Below are 21,325 nucleotides of genomic sequence, written 5' to 3' on the forward strand. Positions count from 1 at the left end.
AAAACGGATGCAAGTCAAGACTAAATATTTTTATTTTGAAGGTGTGACACTTAGACATCCGGAGTCGCTGGATCAACATGTTCTTTTGCTTTTTGTTACCATAGCGCTTTATCACACTACAGGAGACTGCCCTCTGCTGACCAAAAAAGGGGGAAAAAAACCCTTGCGTGCACAATGGAGGGAATTAAAACAAGAGATGGGTAAGTTTTAAAAAAAGTCACGTGACATTTTAAGGTATAAGTGAATGGCTGGTAAAGTGTGTGTGCGCGCGCGTTTGTTTCTAATACCTTGTGTCATTTTCCTGAAGCCTGGACCCACAATGTGGGTGAAACGCTGTTTTGGGGTCAGGGGTTAGATTTAGGACAAAGGTGTGAATTGAGTTTTGGTTAGGGTTTAGACTGTAGAAATGAATCGAAGTCAATGGAAAGTCCCCACAAAGATAGCCACGCAAACCTGTGCGGGTGTGTGTGTGTGTGTTTTAGAAGCAAAATTATAAAGCTGTCGGGTTTTGGTCTGAGACGCTTGGACTAATTAGTGCTTGGAACTGATACATATTAGTTTTATATTAGGTTTCATATTAGTTATATTATTAGTTTCTGCCTATATTTTCCTTTGCCCAAACGTAGATCACCATGAACTATCTTTTGACACTTGTATGTCAAATATAACATTCCTCTATACAGGCAGCTGCTACAGTCATTTCCTTTGTTATGACTATCTAATATTTTTGTTGTTGGTTTTTCTACCCAGCAGGGAATGTGTAAAAGACTCAAATGCTCCAAGAGACCATCTTGCTGCTTATTTTTACTGTTTCCATCTAATAAGAACAAAACAAAAATACATTACTGAATGATTTGTCTTCTTGAGATCATTTTAAGAAATTCTACAGCAATGAACCAGATTTTTAAAAAATATGTCAATTAACTTTTTTTCTCTTTTTTTAGTTGGATCACTTGTTCTCTTTTTTCAGTGTGGTGAACCATTGCTAACACAAAAGCTAAGAATTTCAGGCACATTTGGTTCTTTTCATTGGGTCTGCTGATTAAATTGGCTGATGGAATCTCAGACTTGATCTTGCATTAAATTATTCTGCTGATAATGCAGCAACATGTTCATAACTACTGAAATGTTCATCTTTGGTTCGTCGTTGTTTTTTGTTACTGTGGACTGGTTTAGCTCAACCACGTTGTGTTTTAACAAGGGATAATGAAGGAACTGTGAATAATAATTAATCCTGTACAGCACGATATGGTAGGAAGACAAAATAAGGTTTTAAAAACAGGGATGGTGTTATCAGGATATCAACTTTGACAGTTAAGGATGGCTTGGCAAACAGGTCACCAATCCTCCTTCCTGAACTTGTGTAACCTTGTTGAAGCCAACAAACTGTTATACACCCCACTCCCTTTATACGCTGGCACGCTTTCTCTGAATGAGCCGCGGCCAGCATAGACGCTTTTCCTGTACGGAAGTCCTTTAACCAAAAAAAAAAACTCTTGAGGAGTTTATAGTTGTTGAAAAAGATCAATAGACGATAAGGACAATGATTCTGTTGTTTGTCTGGCGTTGGAACGTTGTTCGGAGAAAAATTCGTAAAACATTTACCGTGGTTTAGATATTTTCATCACGATTACAACGCTGAAAAATATCTGTATGTTGAACAGTAATAAGCAGTAAAATTGTGTCAGGAAAAAAATGAGCAAAATGTAAAACAATAAAAAAAAAAACTGTTGAAGTTACCGTAAATAAATGAAATCAGTCAAAACAATCATTTGTTTGTTTTATGTTTGTACATTCATCTCATAAGTTGTTTTCATGTTAACTTTAAAACATTTTTAGCCCTAAAATCAACAATAGCAAAGCCATACAACAGTGGAAGAAAAAGAAATACTTTACCCATAATTCTACTCTGTTTTACCGTAGAATTTACGTTTTCTTTTTCTAAAGTGAAAGCTATTTATAGGATCATTTCTATACTTTCATGCTGAATTTATTTCAACAGAGATTTCAGGAAGTACAGGATGGAAAAAGTACCACAAGGTGAAGCAAGCCTCAAAGTATTCATAACCTTTCAACTATTTTACGACCTTTTTAATATTCCTTTACGACCCTAAACTGTGTGGTACGGCTGAGGTAGCACTTTGTTGAAAACTTGCTAATAAAAATCTTTCGGTTTAGGTCTCCATCAGCTTTACACATCCATACTCGCATCTCTGCCTCTTCCTCACACAACAGGTCTGACAGTAGGTTGATTTTATATTTAGCTCAATCTGTCTGACACATTTCTCTAAGCATCCCCACAGCATGATGTTGCCACCACCATGTTTCATTAGGGATGGTGTCCTCAGTGCATCATATACCTACATTCAACACGCAACAAGTTAACTTCTGGTCTCATCTGAACATATTTTCCCTTTTGTTATTTGTGTGATAAACTGCAAATGGGACCTGTTGAACAAAACCACACAGCGGATTATTTCACAAGTCGAAACAGAAAAGCCGTCTTCGAGAAACTAAGTGCACCCTGTCATTGAACAGCTTGTAGTCTTGGTACAGAACTGGGAGAACTTTTTTTTTTGTTTTTTGCTACCGTATACTGTTAAGCAATTACAGTTAACTTTTATAGTCCAGGTTTCACGACTGAAAGCAAACTCGGAACACTAACCCTTCGCCATCGTGTCTTATAGCTCGTATAAACAGACCTTCCTGATGAGCTTTGTTTGCAGATGGCTCTGTGTATAAAGATTAAAACAATCTCTAGTCATAATTTTGGAATGACTTACCCCTCTGACTTTGTGTGAAAACAGATGTTTCTCTATCAGTGATGTGTTTCAACTATTTAAAAAAAACAATTGCACTTTGTAATTACTTTCTTCTTTGTGTTTGTCTCACATGCAGTCCCAGTAAACTGACGTTTGCAGTCGTCACGAGGCATTAAACGGGGAGATCTGGTTGTTTATTAGGTTCTTTCAGCAGTAAGATGTTAGTGTGCAACTTTCAATTTGCTTCTGCCTTCTGTGAATATCAAAAATAGCTAAGTGAAGCCTCCAACATGAGAAAACAGGGGATGTCCTTGGCAGTGGCTTGTGTTGGGGCAAAGTGTAATTATCAGAAACTGATAAAGGGACTGACCTTTATCAGAAAGAGAAAGTGTCTTAATAGACGTTTTCTACGCGTTCAAATACTCCACTTATTAAATATTCAGCTTCCAGCATGATTTCCAAGTGGAGAAGACCTAACTCCATAAATACATACATTGGAAGCGACATGGTTTGTTTTTATAAAAAGCATTTTTTTTTTTTTCAAATTAAAAATCCATTTTAAGGCATCAAAATATGTTTTAACAAAGTGTCGTGTAATCTTTTTTTATTGATAACTATGGCTAAGATGCACCAATATTAGCAAAGACTTCCTAGCAAGTTGAATGTTACCATTAGTGCTGTGGCCAAACTAATTATAGTTCTTTTATTTGTAGGTTAAAACACAAAAAATGTCTAAAGTCATTTGGCTTAACTCCTACTAAATATATACATTCATTTACAACTCGGACAGTCAAACCTTATCATTCAAATATCTTTTAGGATTTAAGAATTATTTAACTATAGGACTTTAGACTAATAAAGTAAATAATCTAATAAATAAATAAAAAATTCTTGCTACCCCAAGAATTTGGGGCAGCAAGTCTTTATCATTATGATAAAGACTCAGATCATGAACTTTTTATTTTTTTAATTCAAACGAAAAATAAAATTCCCATCACACCAAGCTAATATTATGCAGTTCTGCTATTTTATACTGTCGGCACAAACCAAAAGGCTGTGAACTCTGACCCGCTCCGCTGCTTTTCTCCTCTTTATTACCGTCGGCTCTTCAGAGAAACGAGCTGCTATTGACTTTAGGATTACAGCTATTGCTAACGAGGTAAAACTAGCTAATACTAACTAATTTTAATGGCTAATATTTTTGCCTCTTGAAATTCATAAAAACGTAGGAAGCTTGCTAGAAGTTCAGTTAGTGAGCTATAGCTTGACTTCTCCATTAGTGTTAAACAAAAACTGGATTCACTCTCTCCCCTCCCACGGCAGAAACTTTCTCAATCAAACGTCTTATGGCAATTTCTACCATTTAATAATAAGTTCGTGCAAACTATATCAGTTATCTCATCAAAATGCTTGGATAGAGCTTGTAACGTGATTAAAGGTGATAATATTGTTAGAATATAACGACATTCATGGTGGCCCTATTAATGGAGAAAGTGTTGAATATTCGGTGGAAATGGGTCTGACTCACACACTCTCTTCCCCAAACACACACACTCTCTTCCCCAAACACACCCACAGACGCATTCATATGCCCACAGGCACTTCGTTATCCGTCGTATAACCCCGTCCGGGTTTTAAGAAAAGCTATGCGTTATGGTTTCTGGTCAGTGTTAAACTTCAATATGATGGAGTGAGCAGGAAGAAACCGTAAGGATAGATAAGGCAGCTGATGGGAATTTTGTACAATGCGGACTAAAAACCCATTAATTACACATATTACTCCTTTTTCTCTCTCTCCACTTGCGCCTTCGTTAAGTGAAATTCTAGTAAAAATACCACAACAGGTCCATGCACTACAATTTGTGATTTACTGTATGTAGTCATGAAACAGCGATTTTTCTTTCATAAACAAATACATTATTTATTTTTCTTTTAAAAGTAAAAAAAAAAGTAGCCATATTTGCTTTAATAAATGTGCGGATTTGCGGTTATCGGAAGCGGTGCATGTGAACATGCAGGGCGTCACTTCTTCGTGATGGAAGCTGCCCTGCGGTTTTATAGCCTCTCCTCCTCCTGGATGTAGGAACGAGTCTGTCTTCAGTCGCCATGTTGGCTCCGACTCCCGAGGAGAGGAATACCTGACCGAGTCTCCTGAGGAGGACAAACCGCGTCTTGTTGAAGGTATGGACGGCGCAGACATGTTCTCAAGATAATAACATAACACTAAAACTTCAACTTTCTTTTACAGTTTAGGTTTTCTTTATGTCGCAAAGGTAATTAATGCCGCAGTATTACAATCAAAACCCGTCACATATATATATACATATATATATATATATATATATATATATATATATATATATATATATATATATATGTTATCCTGCATTTAGTCATCAGACTTTAAAGTATGACAGAGCCGTTTTAAGGAATAATAATCTATAAATAGAACAGAAATAAATGACGGTATAGTCTCGGAGTTATTCCTTTAGTTTATTTTTAATAAGTTGGTGGGAGGAGGGAAAAAAATGCTCATAACCTTTGTAAATTAATTCACACAAAATCACCGGGGTCGACGTTTTCAGACTTAAACGCATTAAATGTGATGAAAAGAAGTGAAAAAAAAAAACAATTAAAAAGAAGTAGAAGAAATAAGACATGAGAGCGCACTGATTTTATTATTATTTTTGAAACTTTTTCTTCTATTGGTAGAAGAAAACTTCAAATCATTGTGTTCTATTGAGAGCGCATTCTCCTATTTCACATCTCGCTCCGAACATCACAGCAGCTACTTTTCTGAACTCATCTCGCTCCCTAAAAATTATTATCTTAGGTTCAGATTTGTTCAAATCTCGGAAATAACACAGGACTCACTGTGTTATTTGTTAGGAGCAGCATGCGCTCCGGCAGCCCGCCAGGCACACGCGCCTCCACCGGGCGGTCATCGTGAAGTGAAGCCGGCATCCGCTGCACGACGCGTCGGAGTAAAGGGCCATTCCGCTGCATTGACCTACATTTGTTTGGCTCTCTAACGAAATCTAAAATAACTCAGAATTAACCGCCTGAACTACAGCGACGAGCATATATATATATATATATATATATATATATATATATATATATATATATATATATATATATATATATATCTTAACCGACACAACTGTATATTTCCTCCCGAATAGTAGTCAGCACGCACGCGCGCAGCCCCTTTTTCTCTTCCCCTCCCAACTGATCATTTCAAGCCTCACAATATTAGAGATTTTGCGCCTCCATAAAATAATACTTCTGTATATGCAATGAAATATTGTTTCTGTCATGTTGATGCACTCATTGACCCTTCTCCAGTGAATGAATGTTTAAACTTATCGCATACAGCTGCTCTTCAGACACTCCCCGCCATCTTCGGATCATCTTTGATAAACAACCGAGGCCAAGTCGAGTGGCCCTAAACGTTATCTTTTATTGTCTTTTATCTTAAAAAAATAAAATAGACATCCTGGTTATTATTATTATTTTTTTGTGATTTCCTGGTTGATTTACCAAAAGTGTTTTCGTAGGAGTTCAAATAAGTTTGTCAAATACAGCTTCAGTTTGATATTTCAACGTTTGGTGTCGTTTCAACACATTTGAAATGGCCTTTAATTTTAAAAGTAGCTTCTTTTTTTTTTTGTTTTTTGTAGTTTATAAGAAATTGAATTTACTTTCAAAAAGTATGATGTCAATTAGTGGCAAAACCTCAACATCCGATTATTTCAGACAAAAGTTAAAGTGGTGGCAAGGTTTTAAGGATGAGTTGGTCATCAAACCATTTCAAGTCATTTTTTAAATTGTTTATAGATAAAGCTTGTTAAGAGGAAAAACGACGGTTACCGCTGTCTCAATAAGTCTTCAATGTAATGATGAGGAAGTTATTTAACTAAAAACTCTCAAAAGAAGGATAAAGTGCAGTGAGGCTGTAAAAACAGGGTGTAAAAATTAATTTTTATTGGGCATTTTGAGGTCAAACACCAGGTCATTGGGTCCTTGAGGGTCAAAACAGGCTTAATCACGAAACTGCCTGTTCATTGCTTCGTTCAAATGTGTTTGCATTTTCAAGAGTTTGCAAAAGAGATCAAGCGAATGCTGGCTTAAGGCAGACAGGTGTGTTTTACCTGCAATTTTTTCTGTCCATTAGTCTGGTAAGGGTTATAAAGACGTTTCTAATTAATTTAATTTAGAGATAAATAAAATAAAAAAAAAAAACATATTCAAAGGTTGGTGAAAAAAAGATTTTTAAGAGTGGACATGCTAGCCAGTTCTTACATGTTTGGTCAGGGCTAACATAGACCTAAAAATAAATTCAAACTAATAGAGAGCTACTTAACATTTGAACCTCAAAAACCTGTCGATTATGGGTTGTCAGTGCAAATGAAAAGTCAATGACCAATAAAAACCTGGAAAAACTTCAATGTCTGCTGTACGATGCCTCTAGAACAGGGGTGCTCACGTGATCGCGATTTTGTGTGATCGCGATCGACCGGTCGATCGCGGGAAGGTTTTGAGTGGATCTCGGCAGTAGGTGACAAACTGAACGCCGCCAGGACAATGAGACCAGCACCTTCTCTTCTGACTGGCTTATTAAAGTATTCACTAAGATCCTAAACGTTTGAGGCTTCATTAAAGAATAATATGTATAGTAGGGTGACCAAACGTCCGTATTTCCCGGGACATGTCCGTATTTCACGTCCTGTCCCGAGCGTCCCGGGTTTTTTTTTTAGAAAGTGAGGAAATGTCCTGTTTTTTAAATTTCCTTCATTGGACCATTAAATTTACATGCACTAGGGCACTGCGCACGGCGCTGCGTGTGACGTAATCCCTGAGCCGCGTCAGTGCGGGCAGCCCTGTTCTTAATCAGAAGATGGATAGCGTGGCTGTCAGTACGCCAACAACATGCCAAAGCGCAAATGTATGGAGTTTCCCCGCTTTTAGAGCCATATTAAAATATGGTCACCCTAATGTGTTTAAAACCAACAAAACGTGTTAAAATGAATAATCTCAGTAATTATTGTTTCAACAAGATGTTGCGCAATTCAGTGTGTTTCGGTTCCATTAACAAAAAAAAACAACAAAAAAAAGACAACAACAAAAAAAGGGCCACTCAAAGACCGATTGACTAGCAGAGCAGGAGTTTAAATTAGCTAATCAACCACCGCTGTGATCATGAGAGGGTTAATAATCGAGAAATAAATATCAAGCCCGGAAACCTGATATCGTAACGGACTGAATGTTATGTTTTTAACGTAATCTCTGCTCGGCTTGCGGGGCGCAGGCGATTGCCATGGCAACGGGTGTGCCAAAACGACAGAGAGAGAGAGAGAGTAAAAAGGTACGAGTGGTTTTGAGTTGATCACCTGTTCGGGTTGTTTTACCTTTGTTTACCTTTGCTGTGGCGCGTTTCAGCCGCAGGAGTTTCTGAACGTTCAATAAACGACAAAATTGGACTAATTACCTCCTTTGTTTGTGAGTAGAAGTCATTCACAACAAACGTTAAAAAGGACAAATATATTTCATTAAGTTTTAACAAACAAATGGCTTCTACCGCGATAATTATGTGAAATTAAATGAATTATATCCCAACTTCAGAAGATTTGCCTTTACCTTTACAGAGCTCTTTGGTTCCTCCTATCAGTCTGTAGCTTCTCATATTGACGTCATCAAACCAAATTTCAGATCTACCATAATTTACTGACACCTGCTGGCCTCAGGTTTGCAACCAGCTTGTGACTGAGAAACCAGTAACCTCCTCCCAGTGTCAGAATCTCACCGAGGAAGAAACTGCGTCAGGTTTTCTACCGCTTTATTATTTCTGCTATATCTGATGTATATTCGCTTATAAACTAAGTCAAAAGAGTTTAATTTACAATTTTATGTCTTCGTGTCATGAGGTAGATCTCAGCCGGCTGGTGAGAGAAAAAGTAGATCTTGGTCTCAAAAGGTTTAGGAGCCCCTGGAGTTTCTGGAGTTTTCTGCTTTCACATTTACATGTTTTTACATGCAAGCACCACGCAGGCTTAAAAAACAAAATCAAAAACACCGTCAACGGCTGCAAGAGGAGGAAACAAGAGTCCAACTCAGATGTGGAGCCGTCCGGTTTTATGTTTGTTTATTGAGAAAAAAGAGCTGTTATCTAGTTCCACAGAATGAGGTAGCAATTTTCTCTGTGGAGGAGAGAGAGAGAGCAAACACGTTTAAAGTTTGATTAACTGTCAGCTGATAGCAAGTCAAGCTTGCAAGCAAACTGAAAAAAAACTGTCACCACGCCCTGACCTCAGTATTCTGCCTTTCACATTTTTGAAATACAATTTCAATTACAAGTTTTTCTGTTTGTACTGCGGCAGCGGCTCTGACGGCGCCTGTGCCGTTCAGCATCCTGTTGCTTGTCCCACACTGAGGGACCATCGACTGATCCATTGATCCAATTATGGCAGAGGGGGGGACCTAAAAATTCAGCCTTATTTTTTTCCATAGGTGAATGACTCATTTATTTCGTTCTTTGTTTCTTTTGCCTTTTCATATTGATACTGTTTCAGTACAAAGGTTTTTTTTTAGTGAGCTTTTTAGGGGCTGGGGGGGCAAATCTACACTTTTCAAAGACTTGGGAGGACTGGAGGCGGCGAGGGGTCCGATCAGACCCTGGGACGTCCTCCAATTTATCCGTTTGGGCTCAGGAGGAGCGGCTACGTCAAAGTCAGGCTTAAGTAATTTGAATAAATGCACAGTCACAGATTTCTTCAAGAGACCAATAAGATCCGTCAGATTCATCGATGCTGCTGTTGATAAATTGCAACATCTTTTCATGGAGGATTAAGAGGAACTGAAGCACTTTATGGCTTCAACAGCAGATTAAATGTGTAATTAGCCTCAAATTTACATTTTCAAACTATTCTCAACTGAAAAACGTCATAATCATAATCATACCTATGATGTGCTCAAATAAATAACTTTAATCTGACAGTTTAACAGTGGAAGTCGATATTATAACGTGAGGCTCTGACAGCTGATTCATTCATGTTACTCTTTGTTTTGTTCCACATCTTATCAATAATTATACAGAACAAACATGACAAAAAGGTCAAAATTAAATATAACATTTTGCAGTATCTGCAAAATCTTATATTTTGCAGTTATTGCAAAATATCTGCAGTATCTCCAGATATTACATCATTGGATTATAAGTCATTGGTACAATGTCTTGATTGCAACACCTTGGCTTCTTTATCATCCATTTCTCTATTCCCATCAACACATGCAAGTCTATTACAGGCTTTTCTGTCTGTCTGTCTGTCAAAAACACAAACAGTAACAGTGCCCACATGGATGATTATTAAATTGGAATCCGGAAAGTCTCGGCTAAATTCGGTGTCCTGGCTTTCTGAAAAAATTGTCTATTCAATAAAAATTCATATTTTGCCACCTGTTCATCAATTCTTTTGTGAAACCAAAAAAAAAAAAAAAAAAAAGCAGCAACAAGAAAGCCAAAGTGTGAGGAAAAAGAAATTAAACACGGAGGTGACATTGTCATGCCGTGGAAATATTTTTTGTAGAGGAATACATGTGCTGTCAGGCCAATGTGTGACGACACATGAACATTTGTCTGAGCTGGTCAAATATGTCAGTCCTGACATTAAAGAAATAATAACCAAATCCAAAGAGGGGGAATGCAAATAAGCACATTCGCCTACTGTCACCTCCTGTGTTGTGCCAACCTGGTCATATGGCACATGTTGCCCAGAAAAAGAAAAAAAAGAAAGAAAAAATATTCCATTGGGAGCTTCATTAGAATTGTTTTGATCAAAGCGTATTCAGGTATTGGAATGACCTAGTCAAAGTCCAGTTCAGGGGTGTCCAAAGTGTGGCCCTTGCAATGATTTCAACCACAAGTAAAATAGACTTTTAAAAAGTGGTCACCAAAAACAAAACAATTGCTGCCCCCCTCCCCCTCCCAAAAAAAAATAGAAATTTTCTGTTTTGATTTTAATAAGGCAACAGTCAAAAGCCCCTTTTGTGCTTAGGATCTTTAATCATGTACCAATTTCAGGAAAAAAAAAATTATTATTGAGCAGGTAGATCTAAAATCACAAAAAAGCTTTTTTTTTTTTTTTGCATTTTTAGTAGCTTAAATTTGCAAGTTTTGACCACCAGGGCAAAACATTTGGACACCACTGGTCTAAACTCAACTGAGAATCAGTGGTTTGAAAACCGATGTTATTGATGTAGAAAACTATGAGATATGAAACTAGAAATAGTCAGTTAACAATAAATGTAATTGACCTCAGAGTATTCATAGGGTAAATAGTAGATAAAGAAAGTTGTGTTCAGAAATGAGTACCGAAAAAAAACATTGTTACCCAAATTACGCCATAAGCTAATCGGTGAGAACAACAAATCCAAATTTCTCCTTGACTATCAAATTCATTTTTTTTTTGTTTTTAAGGAAAATGGAGGCCCAAACGTCCAAGGTGGTGCTGTCTCTGGACGCTAAAGAGGTGGACTCGCTCAAAGACGGAGTGAGCTTCAAGAAAAACAAAGAAGACGGGAGATGTTACATCATCTACAAGAGCAGCGGTGGCTTCAAAGCCTGCAAGAATCAGTGCAAACACCAAGGAGGGCTGTTCATCAAGGACATAGAAGACCTGGACGGCAGGTGCGGCCATTTCTCCAGAACAAAACAGCAGAGTTGAGATGATTACGAGACTAATAATTCCAGCTGCTGTTCTCGCAGGACGGTGAAATGCACCAAGCACAACTGGAAGTTAAACGTGTCGTCGATGAAATACGTGAACCCGCCCGACAGCTTCCTGCAGGACGAGCTCGGTAAGATGAGCGTTGTATCTGGCACATGCAAACACCAGCTGAATCATGATGCTTGCTTAGGTGCCTGTACTGAACGGTTCTTTGAATTGTGTTACAGAAACAAAAGCCAACTAAAACGTCTCCGATTTCAAAAGATGCTCACAAAGTCAAGTGTTTGGCTTCTGCCAGGTGTCTGACTGGGAAAGAACATGAAACTAATATTAAAAGAACACAGAAAATAAATTAATAGATTGTATAAAGAGATTGTATGTCCTCCATTTTGAGTCCTCCATTTTCTTGTTACTCGAGTCAAATAATGGACTCCACTAAAAGTAAATGTAGTTTCGTCAGAATATTACTTAAGTTAAAACTAGTGGAGTGTGTGCTTTCAAAAATACTTACATTTTATAAAGTTTATGAGTGTAGTCAGGAATATTTGGGAATATTTTCTACCAATTTGGTATTCTCTACCAGCTTTCCTTGACGCTCAGACACTTTGCAGTTTCAAGCGTTATTCATTCACGTCACTCTCTGCAAGGCAACACCCAGCAGGACGATTCCTCTCGAAACTGGTTCAAAGCTGCGTATCGCCACCTGCTGTACGGGGGGGTGTAGTTTGTAATTTTATTGCGTGTCGGTGGAACAAAATACACAAACGAGGCCAATGGAAGAGAAATGTAGTGGAGTAGAAAGTATCAAGTTTCAAAAAAAAAATTTCTCAAAAACTGTTTTAAGTAAATTTACTTTGCTACTGCCCACCTTTGCCTGTTTTTCTCTTTGTTGCACCTCTCTTTTTATTGAAAATCATCCCTAGTTACAATGCACGTTTCAGCTCTTATCAAAACATATGTAGCTGCAACGTGATTCACAGTTTCATAAGATAAACTAGGACATTTACTACGAACAGTATGACTGAATAAGGCTAATCAGCACCATTATGCTACCAACTATCTTATTATAAACATGAAGAATAGGACGTCCTTCTCCTGAGCAGCAGAGACAGCTGGCGCCAGACAGCTGGCGCCGGCTGTCAGGAACATACTGATTAGTATTTATATAGGTTCTTATTTTAATTCGATCAATCTGTGAAGACTTGACAACATATGCAGGGTATTCTCTTCTGTTTTTTGATTTTTCAGAGCCGATGTACATTTAAAAAAATGATGATGATAAAATGATAGCCAGGTTGAGATAATTTTTATTAAAAGTTTTGCAGAAAACTTAGAATACAGTGGCTTTTGTTTTTTACGTTCGCAGAAGTTGAAATGTTGGATGATGGAGGGATGCAGCTGGTTGAGCTGAGCCCCATTGACCCCTGGCTGGCTGAGCCCAGAGAACCTCAGGAGCTCCAGGAGGGAGAAGTGAAAGTAGGAGCTTTGTCTTTCTAGACTTTGAGAAAAAACAAAACAAAACAAAACAAAAACACCAAAAACCTAGTCCTAGAGGAATAAACGCTTTAACGCTCCCTTCCAGATAACATACCTCACCCACGCCTGCATGGAGCTGCAGCTGGGACATAAGTGCTTCCTGTTTGACCCCTGGCTGAAGGGTCCCGCCTTCGCTCGAGGCTGGTGGCTTCTCCACGAGCCGCCGGCAGACTGCCTGGACCGACTCTGTGCTGCAGATCTCATCTACATCAGCCACCTGCACTCTGACCACCTCAGGTAGACTTTGGAAATGTTGGAAGTATTCCCTGTTGCCATGTCCAGATATATCAGAGCACGGGTGTCCAAACTTTTTCCCCACCAGAATCGTGTCAAAACAACCAAAGTCAAGCAAGCAAAGTAGTCCATTTTTTTTTTTTGTTTGACCCAAAATTTCAAGAAGTTTAATAAATGAAATAAAAGCTGATTTGGCTGCAGCACAGTCCGGTTCTTAAGTAAAAGTCTGCGGATCGATGAGGTTCTACTTGTGATGAAAGCTTGGTTACACTCTGTTGCTTTTCACTTAAAGTTGTTCTGATCTTGACTGACAAACTGTGTCTTAGTAGTTTTCACTACTTGTTAACAATTAGTTTGTTTGTTTGGGTTTTTTTTTTCAGATTAAGACCTTAAAGTTTTTGCCATTTCCTGGAGTTATTATTTTGTAGAACTGCCTTTTATTTAAAAAAACAGCTGTGGATATCTAGACACTGAAATTACCACCAATTCTTCTAATAAAAGCTTAAGCTCCAGAAGGTTGGATAAGACGAATCTCTGAACAAATTTCCAGTTGGTTTGGGGTCTGGATTTTGACTAGGCCACTCTAACACATGAACATGCTTTTATTTAAACCATTGCCACTATCGTCGTTACCCAACACCTAACCACATCAATCCTCCCATCAGCTCTGACTGACTTCCTTTTGACTCCTGAAGACGAATGTTTCCCCAGTGAGGGTTTTTTGTTACGCAACAACATTTCTTTGACATTTTTAATCATGTCGGTTAAGTGAGTGAATCACGTCGCGTGATCTTCGACCGAGTGAAGATCGATAGAGCGGAGAAATTGAGAAATTTTCCCTCAATGTTTGCAACACTTTGTCACCCACAAATAAAATCTTCTCATTCCATCTGAAGTTCTGTGCTGCTGTGCGAGAGTTGTATAGTTCACTGAAGAAAGGCAAAGATTAGATGAAACCAGTTCCCGTTTCAATAGCATTTGGGAGGCCACTCCTCTAGAGTCATTAGTGTTTCATGTAAAGTAGTTGTTACATACTCATACTTTTAGTAACAATGGCAAATTATGCTAATAGTAGTCAGTGATTTTGACCATTAATATCAAGTGAACATCAACAATAAGAGTCTAAATTGGGGTTCGAACAAATCTATTCTGCTTCTCTTCCAGTTATCCCACTCTGAAGGTGTTGTCAGAACGGAGGCCAGACGTTCCCATATATGTTGGTGACACATCCAGACCAGTTTTCTGGTTAGTAAAATGATAACGATATAGTTTCATTTATTGACCTATGACCTCAACACAAAGGGATATGCTAAAGGTGACCCGTTATGCTTCCTTGACCAGGTTGGGATAGGTCTATGGGCGATTTAAAACATGTTCATAACAATTTTCTTTGCAAAAAAATCATCAAAATACATCCAAGTTGAATGACGTTTTAAGAGTAAAATATAGTAATTTTAACTGCTGGTGGGACTTGATTAAAAATCTAAATAATTAGAGGTTTTGTAATTAAATATTTCATCAGAGTTTATCTCATTTATCAAATTTTTTTGCGATTACTAAAAAATAAAAAGAAAAAATTATGTAGATTGAAAATTATTACAAAAACGTCATTCAGCACACATTCCCCCCCTTTTTATCTGCTTTAATACAACAGGAATTTGGAACAAAGCAAGGTCAAGCTGACCAACATCAGAGTCACTCCTTTTGGTGTCTGGCAAAATGTAAGGTTTACACTGCTTATCAAAATCAGTCTTTACCAGAAAAGGTAGTTGACCGTTTTGATTAGTCATTGCTGATCTGCTTTTGCTTTTCCAGGTTGACGATAACCTGAGGTTTATGATTCTGATGGACGGTGTCCATCCTGAAATGGACACCTGCATCATTGTTGACTATAAAGGTACCAAAGATTTTGCCTTTGTAAAACACCATCTGACCATTTTTTTTTTCTTTTAAAGTGTATTACATTTTTGGGGGGCTTTTTTTTGCAGGTCACATGATCCTGAACACGGTGGACTGCACCAGGCCAAATGGGGGCAGACTACCAGAAAAAGTGGACCTGATGATGAGTGATTTTGCTGGTGGTGCGTCTGGATTCCCCATGACATTTCACGGGGGGAAATACAGCGGTGAGCTGAACACTGTGCAGTGCTGCCCAGAAAATATAGTTGGTTCTTTTCTTTTACTATAAAATATAGAGAAAAAAAATGAAAGAAAGCCAAACACCATCAAAAGACTGTGTTTGTGCCAAAAGGCAATTCTTCACTGCAGTGTATGAGATTGATCTGGTTCAGACCATCACTGTTGGTAGTGTTGTTTCAATGGATGGACAAGCAAAATGTCTTTAATGTCACTCATTAAATTTTGAGTGAACAATAGTCACTCAAAAACATTTTGTTCCAGGCAACAAAATGTTGTTACACAGAAGTTTTATTGATAAAGACTCAAGTAGGAGAATGGAAAGCACAGTGAGACTAACAGTGAGCCTTGGGGAACACCTTTCGCAGAACAAAGAGATGTTACAGCAATGGCACAGATCATCAAAATGTGAAACCGTAGAGAAATAAAAGTATGTTAATAGTTGCCAAACAACATTATGTTGCACCAAGGTATGTTGTTATCAAAAGGAAATGTAGTGTCTCAAATGTAATGCGTCATTCTGATTTAAAAGTGAGGAAGGAATACAGATTTGGAGAGCTGTGAATAAATCACTAAGCTGTTGTAAACACCCTTCTAGCCAAATGTTGCAAGATCCCAGCTGTGGACAATTCCAAGAAACGCTCTTATCTTTTCAGCAAAACGCGGGTCAAGAGATCTGCGTCAACCAAAGAAGGACCGGTTGAGAACGCCACACACACACACGGACAGATTTGAGCATAAATACGCGTGGCTCCCTGCGAGAGTCCAGGGTTTCTGTGAGAGTATCTGATTTGTGTAGTGCACCAGAACCCTCCAACGTTGGTCCAAAATAAAGCAGACCTAAACGAAGTCCGGTGTGATGATTGTTTTGTTATTAGCCACCTTTAACTCCCCAACAAAACAAATCACAAAGGCAAAAATGTTTTTGTTGTGCACCACACTGTTGACATTGTACCAATGGTGATGCTTCCTCATTCTCAGACTCGTGGAAGGCAGAGTTCATCAAGACCGAAAGGAAGAAGTTACTGAACTACAAAGCCACGCTGGTCAAATCCCTGCAGCCGAGGATCTACTGTCCCTTCGCTGGATATTTTGTGGAAGCTCATCCATCAGACAAGTTGAGTTTACACAACTGCATTGGGGAGGAGTTGCACCAATGACTAATGCACTGGGGCCGAATGAGAGGACCTAATAACATTCTACTGTTCTGATGTCACAGCAGATGCAGCTGCTGTGAGCACTTTATCTCAAAGATAATGAATAGTATAGATAAACCAAGCCATGGCACCTAAACAGTAATATATGAACAGTTTGTTGTAAACTTTGACCTTCCAATGTGTTGTTTTTTCTCTCTTTTAAATGGGTGAAGGTACATTAAGGATACAAACATCAAAAACAGAGCAGAGGACCTCAACGCACTCATCAATCAGCTTTCACCAGACACCAAGACGTGGACTCCCAAACCCGGCGCTGTGCTGGACCTCGGCCTCGCACTGAAAGACAGCAGGTGGGCCATGACTCAACGTTGATTTGTGTAATGCAGTTGTGCGTTTTCATGTTGTGCAGCTGCAGTTTTGCAGCGTGAAGATGCTTAATCTCTAGAAGTCGAGAACAAGCATAAATGATTAACTTTCAGGTGATGGTAGGGTGACTTTACCGTAACCTTTCTAAAAACTGTATCAAGAGTGGAAATGCTCTCTCAGCGATTGGCTGAGAATGCTTAAGAAAAGCTTCAAATGTCAACTTAAGATGGTACATAAAGTACAACATAAAGGTTAGGCTGTGATCTGCAAATAGGCCAGATCAAAGGAGTTCACGTGAGGTGTCATGTAGAGTCCAACATTAGTCGCGTGTAGTTGCGAAGTTGAATTCTGAAAAGTACAGTTCATACATTTGTATTCGACCTTATTTTTCAGCCAGTCGCCTTCACGTGTCACATTTCAGGGTTTCCCCAGTGCAATGTAAGCCTGGCGGGCCACCAGGCTTACATTATGCCCCCACCAGACTTAGCATTGTTTATTTTTTTAAAGTCTTTTTAAAATGTTTGCATTTTTTAAGACTTTATAATTGGTGTTCAGGTATTAATCTTCCTTTTGACAAGATAATTATCAAGTGATACTTTCAAATTTCCTGTCAACTTTAAACATTCAACTCAAAAACACGACGGGACGCCAGATGAATGACTGCCCTAGTGCAGTCATTCACCGGGCCAATCACCGGGCTTAGCAAGTTTTTTTAGGGGAAACCTTGAATTTAGTTAAGATAGTCCTTGGGTATGTCTGAGAAGTTTCACATCCTGAAACTACTTTTGGCTGTTTGTGAAAAGGAGAAAGTACCCAATGACAAATATCGACACCAAAATGTGAAAACAAAGAACGGTTAAAACTGCTACATCTCAAGCCTTCGCAGTTTTTCGTTTTCCTTCACTGCTTCCTTTGCTGTGATCAATTCCAGTGAGGCCATTACTGATCCTCCAGCCAATGCCAAAATCTACAAGGACAGCTGGGAGTTTGACTTGTATGTGGATGAGCTCAACAGCGCCATCAGCAGTGAGATATTTAAGCATGAGAGCTGGATCCAGTTTTATTACAGCTGGGCAGGCTTTCAAAACTACAACCTGGTGGTGCGGGTAAATATTATTTGACCAGAAGGATTCACCTCCAATCTTCTTCAAAAACCTATCACTGAAACTCTTGGCTCTTCTTCAATCTTTTTATTTTTTCCCGTGGCTGCTGGATTGCTTGATTTTCTTCTATATATTTTGTTGCGAGAGATGGTGCCTTTACTCTTCATCCCTTTGATATCCAAACTTAAAATATTTTAAACTGACATTTTACTTTCATTTAGATGATTGAAACAGATGACAGCTTTAAACAAGTGAGTAATGGCTATGACTACATGGTGGACTTTTTGGATTTGTCATTTCCTTCCACAAGACCGGACAGAGAGCACTCCTACCTTGAGGTAAGCTCCTCTTGTGTGCGAAGCAGCAAAAAGGAGCTGAACATATTTTTAGAACTTAAAATATGCATGGGTAAGACAACCGCAACTGCCCACGGACAACTAAAATCATTTGAAACTCTGTCTGCCTATTGTAATAGTACAATAGGCTGTACAGTCTGTAGATGTTTGCGCTAACATCTTCTGGATTAGACCTTCTAATCCAGAATACGTTAGCTTCTGGATTGCTCCAGAAGCTAACATCTACAGACTTCCTTGTCTCTGCTCTTAGTGGTACGGCCAATCAGCGCCAAGGAAAATGAACCGCACTCCCGGTTCTCTGGCTGCTTTGCGACTGGCTGCTTTTATTTCTGAGAGAAATAAAGATTGTTTACATCTGTGTCTGTTTCGCATCAGCTGCAGTTTTGTAGCGTAGACAGTAGACAATAGATAATGGAATAACTGATGTTGCTGCGCTCTGTAATAAGTTAGTGAAATAATACTGATGTTGACTAAAAGTGGGCCGAAAACAGAACCTTGAGGAACCCCTCATATCATTATTGATACCAAATCACACAAAGCTGTCCTTTAAGTAAGATCTGATACATCAGGGTTAAATTGAAGGCAACTGGACTTGCATAGACTAAGTCAGATGTAAATTGATGACCTGCTCATTCCTCACCTAGCTTGTTGGGTCTTTGTGTGCTTGGTCACTTGAACAGAATGTAATTTTAATCAGTCAGTGCTGCAACTTAGTTATTAGTCCTGCTGGAATTCCTCACCGATTCTTCAAGGTTTGATTGGTCTGAACGATGTCTACTGCAGCTAAGATGATATTAACTCTGTGCCTGTTGCTAAAAAAGGCTTTTTCTCATATACATATCCACTCAGACATATTGAAGGTATTAAGGTTTCACAGAAGATGTACATTTTGTCAATCATGCTCTGTATGACTGGCAGGAACAGCCTAAAGTTTCTCTGTGTTTAACTTTAAGGTTAAAAACAGAATCGGCGTGATGAGGTACGTGGTTCTGCACGGCGGCCTCTGGGACGACCTGTACATCGGCTTTCAGAACCGCATCAGCCGAGATCCCGACACCTACCACCACAAGTAATAACACACAGGGGAAAAAATTTACATATTTGCATTTTATAGCTTTTATTTCTTCTAAACCCATAAAGCTAATTTATTTATTTTTTGTGGTTTCATTTTGGCCTTCAGGTTCTGGAACCACTTCCAGACCCAGTTACCTCTTCACAGTCCAGACTGGGACAGTTTCTGCAGCGAGTCCCTCCCATCCAGGAAACAGACTCATTAAATTATGGCTTATTGAATTACTGTTCCATTTTATAGATTTGGAAGGAGGGGATGCTTCAGATTTCTTGGTTTAAACAAAGTAAAATGATTAATTGCATGTATTAAGCCAAAGTGGAATTTCCATGAAGCCTAATGGAAGTTATCTTCCTAACGGAAATTAATCTTCTGGGATTTTTTTTTTATTATTATTATTATTTTCTTACTTATTGAATGTATGAGTTTTCTAAACCCTCATGTATAAATGATTTAGATATTTTAGTGTTTTAAAGCAAAAAGCAATGCCACACATCAACTGCATTTCATAGCACTCCAATCCCTCACAGTACATTTATTCTCACCTCAGGCCTCCTTTTCCTCTCTCCCCACCAACCATGCAAATCCTAGTTTCATATATTCAAGAAAAGCAGAGGCATGACATCTCATTTACACGCAACTGTCCTCCTTTAAGGTACTTTTGCTCAAGTCCATATAATAAATGAGCCAATCACGTGGCAGCAACACAAAGCATTTAAGTGTACAACTGGAAATCGGCAACAAAAAACCCCCAGAATGACAGAAGTTGCGCCTCCATTGACCGTATAATTGCGCAATTTGACATTTCAATTAAAATTTGAGTAATGAAAACACGGCAATTTTGAGGAACTTTGTTCTTAATAAAGAAAAAAAACAATGGCACTAGTATGAAGAACGTGTTTTGGCTGGATCAAAATTGCTTTATTTTTGCAAAACTGCAAATGGAAACACTTTTTCACGCCTTACGTGATCAACAACCGGACGCTGCCACTGGCGCAAACCACGAAGAAAACGACAGGAAGTAGTTGGAGTATTCAAATTCAAAAACACTTAATTGATCCCAAAGGGAAATTAAATGTTGTTGTAACTCATATCAATGCAGATTCCTCAAAGAGTTATTGTAGATGGTGTGATTTTAATCAAGTTTCTCACAAAATGAAGAGACCATAATTGCACAATTGTTTTTTTCAACATTAGCGGAATATAAAGATTTTTGCACGTTTGTAATGCAAACGCAGATAATGACAATTTCATTTAGGATAGAGCAAAGTTCAGGTTCAGGAAGAGTGGAACCTTAACTCGGTTTGAAAATTCAACCTCTTAACTCGTCTTTACAAGCCTCTACAGCTGGGCCGATTACAGTTTTAGTTTCTGTATTCAGTTCACAACACAAGTACTGAAGGGCCTTGTGCAAAATCAATTCAATCGCAGTTCCATTTCACAAAAACCAGTTACTCCGTCCTACCAACTCCATCCAATCCAGTTTTATTCAGTCTGCAGAATTTGGTTGGGTCAGCCGAAACACTACTTATCAACAGACTCCAATGATTAAACCCAACTTAAAAACATTCGTCTTCATTCCTTTTATGTTATTACATGATGAAGTGCATGTTGATGTGGTCTGGTCTTTGCTAATGAAATGTCTTTGCACTATGTTAATTAGAAAACTGTCTTGCCTTCTTCTCAGTTAAGACAGTCGCACTAACAATTAACGTTTTAAATGGACACACAAAGCACTATGTATTGTTTAAAGGATGACGGTAAATGAAAAACAATGTTTATAAGTGATTCTACAACATCAGAACAGATCTGACAAAGGATCTGGTGCTGGCATTTATTTTTACAGTGTAATAAGTTATTTTACATTTAGGCTGCATCAG

At 38.4% G+C, this 21,325-nt stretch overlaps 1 protein-coding gene across 1 annotated transcript; it reads left to right on the forward strand.

Moving 5' to 3' along the window:
* The first annotated feature begins 4,834 nt into the window (after positions 1 to 4,834).
* On the forward strand, positions 4,835 to 20,194 carry cmah (cytidine monophospho-N-acetylneuraminic acid hydroxylase). The gene is made up of 15 exons (XM_032589191.1): positions 4,835 to 4,943; positions 11,239 to 11,448; positions 11,527 to 11,618; positions 12,855 to 12,964; positions 13,071 to 13,261; positions 14,423 to 14,503; positions 14,913 to 14,979; positions 15,074 to 15,155; positions 15,247 to 15,384; positions 16,376 to 16,511; positions 16,764 to 16,901; positions 17,849 to 18,023; positions 18,242 to 18,358; positions 19,330 to 19,445; positions 19,557 to 20,194. The coding sequence occupies exons 2-15, from the start codon at positions 11,243 to 11,245 to the stop codon at positions 19,651 to 19,653; spliced, it is 1,746 nt and encodes a 581-aa protein (XP_032445082.1). The 5' UTR covers positions 4,835 to 4,943; positions 11,239 to 11,242; the 3' UTR covers positions 19,654 to 20,194.
* Positions 20,195 to 21,325: the final 1,131 nt, after the last annotated feature.

The sequence above is a fragment of the Xiphophorus hellerii genome, chromosome 17 (genome assembly GCF_003331165.1).
Source record: "Xiphophorus hellerii strain 12219 chromosome 17, Xiphophorus_hellerii-4.1, whole genome shotgun sequence".
NCBI classification, from domain to species: Eukaryota; Metazoa; Chordata; class Actinopteri; order Cyprinodontiformes; family Poeciliidae; genus Xiphophorus; species Xiphophorus hellerii.

Coding starts and splice junctions, on each gene's coding strand:
- cmah (XM_032589191.1), top strand. CDS start 11,243: ATGGAGGCCCAAACGTCCAAGGTGGTGCTGTCTCTGGACGCTAAAGAG. Junction 11,449..11,526: donor ATAGAAGACCTGGACGGCAG/GTGCGGCCATTT, acceptor CTGTTCTCGCAG/GACGGTGAAATGCACCAAGC. Junction 14,980..15,073: donor CTTTTGGTGTCTGGCAAAAT/GTAAGGTTTACA, acceptor TTGCTTTTCCAG/GTTGACGATAACCTGAGGTT.